Below are 11,268 nucleotides of genomic sequence, written 5' to 3'. Positions count from 1 at the left end.
AATGGTATGTTTAATTTAACACAAGATCTGGATAACATTCATACTTGGTTACTGATACAATGCAAACCTCTGCGGCAAATTGGCGCCTCAGAAGCTGTCGACCTTGAGAGGTAAAGCTGAGATAAGTGTCCTTTAGCAGAATCCAGAGCCCACTCTGTAGTCCAAAAATAGAAGAGAATACAACTCCCGTTCCCAATACCCAGCATTCCATGTAGAGATAGCCATGCTGTCTGTCATGAGTTTGTGGTTAAAGAGGCGGTCCTCTGTTTCCTTTAAAAATTACTGAGAGTAATCAGCCAGTGATCAAACACTGAGATAGTTCAATCTGTTTCACCTACATATAAATAGTGATGTCACAGTGCCCTTCAACAGAGTAAACGTATGCTTATTTGATTATGTATGCTTAAAGGAACCAAAATAAACATTCAAATTTTTCTAAATTGTTTGCTTTTCAGATTTCTTTATATTCTTTATTATTTTATTGTGTACACTCCGACAAAATGCTCAAATATGAACCTAGCTGTAACGGGGGTGGTACGCTTTTAAAAGGTACCTTTGCACCTTAAGAGTTCATGTTAGTACCTCAGAAGTATAAATTGGTACCAAATGTATCGAAATGGTACATATTAGGACCTCTTAAAGGGTACTAGCTTTGGACCATGATTTACATTTTTTAACAGTGTATATAATGTTAATGCATACTGTGGAAAGAGTGCCACAGTAAAAAATGCTGTAATAATGCAGCTGTTTAGATTTAAAATTATGTTATTAGCTGGCAACAGTTTGTTTAATGTTAAAGGAATATTCCATTTTCTTAAAAGAAAAATCCAGATAATTTACTCACCACCATGTCATCCAAAATGTTGATGTCTTTCTTTGCTCAGTCGAGAAGAAATTATGTTTTTTGAGGAAAACATTGCAGGATTTTTCTCATTTTAATAGACTTTAATAGACACCAACAATTAACACTTAACTAAACACTTCAACAGAGTTTCAAAGGACTATAAACAATCCCAAACGAGGCATAAGGGTCGTATCCAGTAAAACGATTGTAATTTTTGACAATAAAAATAAAAAATATCCACTTTTAAAGCACAACTTCTCGTCTAGATCCGGTCGTGATGCGCCAGCGTGACCCCACGCAATACGTCATGACGTAAAGAGGTCACAGAAGACGAACGCGAAACTCTGTCCCAGTGTTTACAAGTGGTTGAAAGAGGACCGTTCCTACGTTGTTGTATGTCAACTGATACTAATTAATGTCTTTGTGTCAGTTTATTGTTTACAATGGTCCGCAAATGTGCGTTTTATATATGTAACACGTGACCTCCCTACGTCACTACGCATTTACGTGAGGTCGCGCTGGACCGGATCTAGACGAGAAGTTGTGCTTTAAAAGTGTATATTTGTTATTTTTCTTGTCAAAAATGACAATCGTTTGGCTAGATAAGACCCTTATGCCCCGTTTGGGATTGTTTATAGTCCTTTGAAACTCTGTTGAAAAAAACTGTTAAGTGTTGAGTTAAGTGTTAATTGTTGGTGTCTATTAAAGTCCATTAAAATGAGAAAAATCCTGCAATGTTTTCCTCAAAAAACATAATTTCTTCTCGACTGAACAAAGAAAGACATCAACATTTTGGATGACATGGTGGTGAGTAAATTATCTGGATTTTTCTTTTAAGAAAATGGAATATTCCTTTAATTGAACATTAAACAGTCATTGTCTTTACAGAAACTATAAAATAACAGCCTCATGCAAAGCATTCTGGGAACCAGACATCTTACATTTGTCAGTTTATTTAATTCAGATTTTGGTTCCCAGAATGCTTTGCATGAGGCAAGTTTTATTCTGTAAAGATAAAGACTTGTCAATGTTTAACATTTCTTTAACTTTAAACAAACTGTCATAAATTAACAAACTGCCAGTAAATAATATACATTTTGATCTACAGTAAGTTACTGGGAAACAGTTGCCAGTAATACTGTCATTTCTACAGAATTTTTTAAAAGTGTGCTGTACAAAGCATTTCACTATATATGATACTGTGCATGGCTAGGTACATGAATAATTATAACTGGAAACTCACCATCATGTCATTCCAAACTTGTGTGACTTTTTATTCGTAAAGACTAACTACACTGAAAAAAAATGATTCATTCAATTTACTCAAAATTTTTAAGGAATGTGCACTGTAAAAAATACTTTACTGCCTTAAAATTTTTGAATCAAATTTTTGAATCAACTCGGATTTACAAGTCATTTCAACTTACTATTATTTATCTTGACTAGAGATGAGTTGTTATAACTACTGGTAAGTTGTTATAACTTATAAAATTAAGTTGACTTTTCTCAACTATATTTTATAATTTGTGACAGCTCATCTCTGTTGACATGACTTGTAAATTTGAGTTGATTTGACCAAAAAATTAAAGGCAGCGAAGTATTTTTTACAGTGTGGTTGCAATCAATTTATTTAAGATACATTTAAACGAAAGTTTTTTGTTTTGTTTTTCTAATTTTTTTGTTTAAGTGTAGCGATTGCGACCACTTACCTTAAAAAAATTAATTGTATAATGAATGAATAATTTTTTTCAGTGTATTTATGACTCCAGCTCTCATGACTAAATTATTATTTTGTCTATTTCTCACACATGAAAAGAACACAAGAGTCACATGGACAACATCTTTTCTCAGCTTAATACTTTAATAGTTGTTTGTTGTTTCTTTGCTTGACATTCCTAGCAATTTTCCTGATAAATGTTAAGATATTCAGTGCAAGATGTTTTTTTTTTAAATAAGGCAGTAAAAATAAAATAATTTAAATGCTACAACACAGTATTAGATCTGTTACAGCATAAAACAAACTATACTTTTAAGATTGTGCGATGCAAAAGAAATGTATTATTATTAATACATTTTGAATTTTATTTTAAATAATGTGTAACTTTGATTTATTATTTTTTATTTATTTTTATTTTTTTCACTTATTTTGTATGCTGATCTGATAGGAGTTTTAAAGTTAGATTTATGTCAATCACTGAATTACTGTAATCACCTCATCCACTCCCTACATAAGTTCCCTAATATAGTCCACTTGAATGAGTGACTGAAATTGGTTACCACTCATTATTGCAGTCCATTGTGGGATTGAATAAGTGCCCTCGATAATGTCCACAATAATTTCGAAATTATACTACAAATTGTTTTCCCCTCAAATGTTGCACTACTCAGAGCTATTTGGGACACAGCAATAATATTAGAAAAACCGTATAGTGAAAAGTACCTGGATGACCTACTATCAGCAAGATTTGAAGTGTGCATGTAATGGACACTTTACTATCCTGTGAGCTCAGTGAGAGGAGTCACCCAAAGAAGAAGAAGGAAAGGCGTCGTCATATTCAAAAATATCAGAAAGGAGTAACAAGCCTCTATTGCAATACATACCTGTCCATTGTGGTTAAATTTAACATCATTCAATTTAACAGCTCACTTGAAGTTATGACGACATATGTCTGGTGATGTATAAACATGGCGGATGCATTGCGTCCGAACTTCATTCACACTACCCATATTCATACTATATAAAGTACTGTTTTAACGGTCGATGAGTAGGTACTTTAATTTAGCACGTACTGTCACAGTACATGCGATTTCGGATGCAGGAAATTATTCACTATAATATTTTTATGTCAATGATTTATGTATGTAACTAGTCATAGAATGTGAAAAGTGTTTACACCGAACAAAAAAGTAATGAAAGTAGATAAATAATGACATCATTTTCTTTGAACTACCCCTTTAAGTTTGTTTATGTTTGTTGTGGCTTCAGGAAAAATATTGTAATGAATTACATCATCCAGCAATTCATTACAACGTCCTGTGCCATAGAGGAGGGTCTGACATGTTACACCTGAATCAAAGCTTTCTGTTACCAGAGTTTGAAGCCCTACACATGCTGAGCAGTTGTCACAGATTATCACGCTCTCATCCACACACACACTATTTTACCACAAAGGCAAACAGGTCAGGAGTAGAAGAGGGAGGTCACATTCTGTATACCCATACACAACTGATGGGAAAATACATTTCCATGCCAATCGAAAGTGAACACAGTATCCTGTGTGTGATCTACCCAACAGATGCACCAGATCTGACCTGACTACCTGTTTACTTAAATTCGTCATCTTACAGTGCAGTATTTTTTCCTACTGATTTTTCTCCTACCATGGTTGGGAATGATAACCTCAGATATTTAAATCCCAGGACTACCAACCATCCCATCATCACAAATCAGAAATACATGATCTAAAATGTATTTTAGCGAGTCACTTAATGGAAATGGAGACACAAGCTCTATTTTCTCCTGTCCATCTGCATTGTGTTAGGTCTCCATTGCCACCCTATCAGCCTCACATAGACACACTCAAAACACAGGCTAGATATGAGCACCTACAGCTGTCTGTCTATTTTAGTCTGGATTTTGACGGCAGTATATCTCTCCCCCCAGATCCCCTGTAACAATCCCTGACGCCTTCACCAGAACAATAGCCAGCAGCTCGCATAAACCTTTTAAACTTAGAAAGCGCTCGGGCTCAGGAATAACCCAGCCATTCTGGCGCAATCCATTGGCAGAAAGCCCAGGGTGGATGGACACATGGAGAATGAGTTAAAAACACATTAAAGAGATAGTCCACCCAAAAAAGAAAATTCTGTCATCATTTACTCGCTCTTGTGTTGTTACAAACCTGTATACATTTTTTTTGTTCTGATAAACACGAAAGAAGATATTTGGGAGGAATTTTTGTAACCAAATCAACCAGAAGACGCATTGACTTCCATAGTTAAGTTACAAATATTCCTCCCAAATATTTTCTTTCGTGTTCATCAGAACAAAGAAATGTATACGTTTGAACGTTAAGTTTGTAAAAACATGAAAGCGAGTAAATGACGATTCGTTTTTGGGGGAACTATCCCCCCAAGTCAACACAGACATACTCCAGCATTCCCGATTTCTGTGGATGCTCCACTTTATAAAACAGACTCGGTTCAGACTCTGAATTCTGATTGGATGAGATGTGTTTGAAGCTTTTGTTAAACAGCTGATGTAATGCATGCACCTGTGACCCCACATTACTTCATTTCTACACTGTCAAAAATAAAGGTACGAAGCTGTCACTGGGGCAGTACCCTTTAAAAAAGGTCCTAATATGTACCATTTAGGTACAAATATGTACCTTTAAAGGTACATTTTGGCAGTTCAAAGTACTAATATGTACTCTTTGGGTACAAAGGTGTACCTTTTTGAAAGGGTACTGTCCCAGTGACAACGTTTGTACCTTTATTTCTGAGAGTGTATATTAATGCGCTACGTTTCTTTGTTACTTGACAATGTAAACAGCAGTTAATTGTCTGTGAAAATTTGTGATTTATCTTCTACATAAAATCATCCCACATAATCTAAAGAACATTTGGTGAAAAATGACCTTAATTTCTTAAATTCTGATTAAGTTCATGTCAAAGATTGAAATCAATGACTGAAATCAAACGTTGATGCTCTTAATCTTAACTTTAGCATGGATTTTACAGAGAGGGTCACATATTTTCTTTATATTTACAGTACATGCGTTAGACATAAAGTCAACAAAATGAGTACAATGTTATGAGCCCTCATAATGTTTCTCCATCTGTCTTATACTTCACACACATCTCTTATCATATTTACAATTTGTAAATAAAGTGCAGCACAGCATACAATAAATATAACATACGATTAAAATTCTCAGCCCCTGACAATACACTTTTACATCTCCAAATTCATTTACTGTCTCTTACAAACTGTATTGACCATGGGTATGTTGACTAGGATTTAGGACGACAGAGTGAAGTGAGAAGGATGTTAATTTAGTCTTTGGCATTCTCTCTTACATTTTGCTATATAAAATGCCTCCTAACAATGAGTCACATTTCACACAGGCATGGCTTCAAAGACCCGTGGATTGATGGAAACCTTTACATGGCTCACTTTGAAAGCCCAGTATACATAGCCAGCACTTGTAGCCTCTAGCATACACCAGGATCGCTATGTATTCACCAACAGTTTTAACGGTATATGTTATTGAACAATAAGGTTGTTATTGTTAAACTTAGGTCATGCATTAGCTATAACATGAACAAAAAATGAAAAACACCTCTACAACATTTATTAATCTTAGCTCATGTTAGCATTTACTAATGCATTTTCTGTAAGCCTGTAAGTGTTTACTTTAGTTAATGCAAAATGTACTAACTTACATTATGCATTTGGCAGACACTTTTATACAAAATGATATACATTGCATTACAATGCATACTTTTAAAATGCTCCCCTAAACTATACAGGAGGACACTTGAACAATTGTATTGGCTGTAACTAACACAGATATTATGTTAATATTAATGTTAAACAACTATTGCTCATTGTGTTAGGTAATGCATTTACTATGTTAACAAAAACAACCTTATTGTTAATATTTACCACTACACGGTAAAAAGTGAAAGCTAGTTGAAGTTTACTTTAAGTGAAAAGTTTAAGATGAAAAAACTTTAAGAAATTACTGTAACACTTAAAATATTTTTAACTGAAAGTTTTCACTTGAAAAAAATTGGCGTTACCAACTGAAGTCATTTTTAAGTTGATCCAACTTTTACTTTTTACAGTGTACACCAAATGTTCAAAATATTTCTCCACACATGGTTGTATCTATTTTTCTGTAGTTAAGTCCCACTAAAACAAATCAATGCTTTTAAAAAAATAATTTTTAAACAAAATTAAGAATCAATTTCATGTCATGTCATCACATCACTGTAAAAAAATCCTTAATCTTTTTTTAAGTTTAATCAACTTGAAATTACAATTAATTTAAACTTTCTTGACTAGTGAGTTGCTATAAATTCTAAATAATAAACTTGAAATAATGAAAGCTAATTCAACTTTATTTCTATAATTTATAGCAACTCCTCACTATTCAAGAAAGTTAAACTGAATTGTAAATTCAATTAAACTGAACAAGAATTTTTTTTTACAGTGTAGAGTCTAAGATCACATCATTGAAAATATAAACCAGAGGCGGAAACTACTTGAGTTTTTAAGTAAATTTTCCAAGCATCTGTACTTTATCAGAGTGTTTGTCTTGGGAAAAAATTTACTTTCCTTTACTAAAAAATGTTCACTACATTATAACGCATAGAATCATTCTGTGTATTCCTTTTATATTGCATATTAAAATTGATTTAATACCTAATTACATAACAATTGTGTACTTTTACTTTTCTTGAGTGAAAGTACAAAAGTACTTTTTACTTATGTAAAAATAAAAAAAATACTAGATGTTTAATGTACTTAAATATTAAATATAAACCAAAAACTTGAAATTATGAAATGTAATAGAGTAAAAATTATGACAATATTCTTTGAAATGTATGTTTTCCAAAGAACAACACTGATAAAATGCAAATACTTAAAAATGGACTTTTATGTAGAAAGTAAAAATACTTAAGTAGTGTCCGCCTCTGATATAAACTCATTATAAACATGAAGCAGCCTTGGCATACATTATATCATGTGACACCAAATGTCTTAATTATTCTTAGCATCATGCTTGCATTTTCCACTGTCTTACTGGCACAAGTAAGACATTTTAAAAAAGAGAAAGAAGGGAGTGTTGCGAAACAGTATATTTCCCCAACACACAACAAGTACACAAACTTGATAGCTTCATGGTTAAACTTGTAAGGCTCCTGTACGGCTATCGTCGAATCCCGTCAACTCCCTTTGGGCTGCTATAATACTCTATGAACATTTGGAAGCTTGTTTATGAAATAAATTACAGGAGGCATTTGTGGTTACAACATTTGGACAGCACTGGTTACACATTTAAACTTGTATACATATATTTAAACACCATCATCCTGAATGCCTGCTGACAATAATATTTTGCTTAACCACAATTAACGACAATGTTTTTATCTACAGTTTATCATAATATTTTTAAGTAGTCTGTGTAATGAACTGTGAACACCATAAAAAGTCCTGGTAGTAGAACTACACTGTAATGGTACATGAGGTGTTTATAGTAATTCGCTGGTTCTTTGAAAACTAATTTGGCAATATGATACCACATTCAGTGCACGTGTGAGGGATTAACAGCTATGGCTATGCTTTTGAAGCCACCCACGCTGGTTATGGATAAAAGGGGTTATTTTCAGTAATACACAGGTGGCACAGATTCAGAGCGGCATAAAGAGGCAGAACAAGCATTTACTACGCCAGGGGTCTCCAACCTTTTGTGAGCAAGGGCCCACCACAATGGATAAAACAATCTGGAGCGCTACAGTAGGCCTATAGTCTACTCAAAACTTTTCTTTTTCTTTTACTTGTTGATTTAATTTCATTTTACTTGTTGATATGTTTTATCATTGTTTAACATGTTATAAAAGCAGCCAAGTTATTATATAAAATTATGAAATGAATAAATATTAAAATGGCATTTATATGTGCTTTGGCAGGCAACTCGCAGGCACCATGTTGAAGACGTTTTTTACATGTTTACTTTTAGTTTGAATTAGTTCATATCTTTTTTTCTTCTTGCCAATCTGTATTAATTATTTGATTCCTCACTTAATTTAAATATATAGAGTTTGCCATTATCAGCAGTAACAAATGCATTTGCGCATTTGTAGATTTGTCGTTAATTTATTTTCTGACTCGTCCTTGTGTTTTCTCATTTGTTGTTTGGTTTTCTTATTTGTTAGTTTATTTTCTGACACGTCCTTGTGTTTTCTCATTTGTTGTTTGGTTTTCTCATTTGTTATTTTGTTTTCTGACTTGTTACTGGATTTGTCGTTGTGTTTTTGACTTGGCATTTTGTTTTTAAATTTGCATTTATGGTTTTATTTTGTTGTTTTGACTTTAGATTTGTTGTTTTGCACTTGTCGGCCACCGTAATATTTAATTTAATTTCGATTTATATGTAGTACTAATAGTAGGCAAATTGATAAGCAATAATCAGTTTTTCCTTCATTTGTTTGTGCGATTTTTTCCTCTCTGTTTGTCTTTCCTATTTTCTTAATGTTTTTTAGTTAGTCCTCATCTATTCACGTGTCTTATTTGCAACAATAGACACTTAAAATATTTAATTGAATAGATTTCAGTTGTTAAAATGGTCAGTAGTTAAATCGTACTGCTGCCATCTATAGGACAACAAAGGTACGTTTTGTTAAAAAATATATTTCAGAATTATGTTAAAAATACTGTAATAACGACAAATTGATAAAAAAATATTTAGCCTTAAAATCATAATAAATATGGATGTCTCTTTAAACAGTTTAAGAAGCTTTTAGAATCTGTAATTTTGCCAATCTTAGTTTGTTAAATGTATAAAAAAAGTTTGGTGGTAAAAAGTGGTGGTACACGACGTTAATTTGTAAGAGGACTATTATTTTGAAAAATTGAACAGGACGTACGTACTCGAACAAGTACCAGTGAGCACGCCCATATTATCATTGGTGTCACTACAGTTTATTTATTTGTTTATAATTTTGTATAACTTACATCGCTTGTCGTGTAATGGCGGAACAGATAACGAGAGAAGATGCGTTGACACGTGAAGGTTACAAACACGCATGTCACATTATGCTGTACGGAGACTGCAGTGCCAAACTCTTCGGGAAAATACCAATCAAACATATAGTTCTGGTAAGACTAAGTCAGCTGCATAGCTTTTTAGTTGTATTTGAAGAGTGCGACTAGACAGGTGCGCTGGTAAACGTGGCATGAAGTTAAAAATAAAGCATACAAATGAATGCCCGGGCAACATAAACCTGAATCCAAGATTCCTGTCATTCAGATGCAGATGCGTTTTGATGGGTTGCTTGGTTTCCCAGGGGGGTGAGTTCATTCTTCTGGACGAACAAACAAACTTTAAATAATGCTTTTGTAGTTATTTATAAAAATGCAGTCATGTAGCTGCCATTGCTGAGCACACAAATGCTGTGTGGAGTCATTTGTATTTGATCTGTAGATTGGTGAATCCTTCGAAAGAAACTTTGGAGGCGGGGCTGAGCAGAGAGCTACATGAAGAGGTGGGCGTGGCCATACCAGTGGGCGTCGATGACCACATATCTTCGTGCCTGGCTCCATCCTGCCCTCGTCTCATCACACACTTTTACATCAAAAAGATGACAGAGTCAGAGCTGAAAGAGATAGAGAAAGCAGCTGTAGCTACGGCCACAGATCATGGTTTAGAGGTAAAGCCATGTGCTCAGTTTTTTCATTTGAGTTATATTTTTTTAAAGCATACACACTCAACATGTGTGCAATGATTTTTTGTTTCATGTCTGCCTCAGGTGTTGGGTATGGTTAGAGTACCACTGTACTTTCTGAAGAACGGAGGTGGTCTTCCTTATTTCCTGTCTCATTCGTTTATCAGTAACTCCCGTGCCCAGCTGATCTCTGCCCTGCAGCGATGTGGCTTGGTGTCCCAGGGGAACCTGGATAAGGCTGTGAGACAGGCTGAGCAGATGAGATGCACACACAGCGCTGATCCGCACTGACATGAGTTTACACAGCGGTGCCTTTTTACCTTAGGGCCATGCAGATCTCGCATCAGCCCAACTCCCAAAGCTACGGTAGTAGGAACTACCCCGTGTACTTACCTTAACCTTGTTAACAGAGCCTCGTGTATTTATTATAATTTACTGTCCTGGGGCAAAATTGTAGCATAAATAAATTAATAAAACATCACTCTAATTGTAAACCTTCTGTAAATAATATAATTTATATGCATGGATGTAATTTAACTCTATAAAGAGTATTTATTATTCATGCATTATATGATAAATGAGTAGGTATTTAATCCCTTTCTTTTTTTATCCCATGACCACCATTATGTTAAAATTATATCAGAGCTGTTTATGAAAATTTGTGAGGTTACACAAATAAACAGGAGAAAGCTTATGAAGCTTTTGTCTACATTTTTTCTGTATTTCGCATCTCATTTGCACTACTTACAATGGTCACAGGGTTGTGCTGTCAGCTTGCACTTTGTGACATCTTCCAGGAGCAGGTCTTACCAAGTGAAAAAGTAGTATACTTAGTGTATTAGAAATATGACTGAAGTACATGAAATATAAAACAAGTATGCTTCTACTTGTTGTGCTTTATTTAAAGAGTATTTAATATGTACTTTTTAAAAGTGTACTTTTAGTGTACGCACAAAATGTACATAACT

At 34.0% G+C, this 11,268-nt stretch overlaps 1 protein-coding gene across 1 annotated transcript; it reads left to right on the top strand.

Annotated features, from left to right (window-relative positions):
- The first annotated feature begins 9,488 nt into the window (after positions 1-9,488).
- Positions 9,489-10,994, top strand: LOC129431335 (U8 snoRNA-decapping enzyme). Its single transcript, XM_055189181.2, has 4 exons — positions 9,489-9,734; positions 9,886-9,926; positions 10,060-10,285; positions 10,385-10,994. Exons 1-4 carry the CDS (start codon positions 9,606-9,608, stop codon positions 10,589-10,591), a joined length of 603 nt encoding a protein of 200 aa, XP_055045156.2. The 5' UTR covers positions 9,489-9,605; the 3' UTR covers positions 10,592-10,994.
- The last annotated feature ends 274 nt before the right edge of the window (positions 10,995-11,268 follow it).

The sequence above is a fragment of the Misgurnus anguillicaudatus genome, chromosome 13 (genome assembly GCF_027580225.2).
Source record: "Misgurnus anguillicaudatus chromosome 13, ASM2758022v2, whole genome shotgun sequence".
Taxonomy (NCBI): Eukaryota; Metazoa; Chordata; class Actinopteri; order Cypriniformes; family Cobitidae; genus Misgurnus; species Misgurnus anguillicaudatus.
This window is presented reverse-complemented; position numbering and strand designations above follow the sequence as displayed.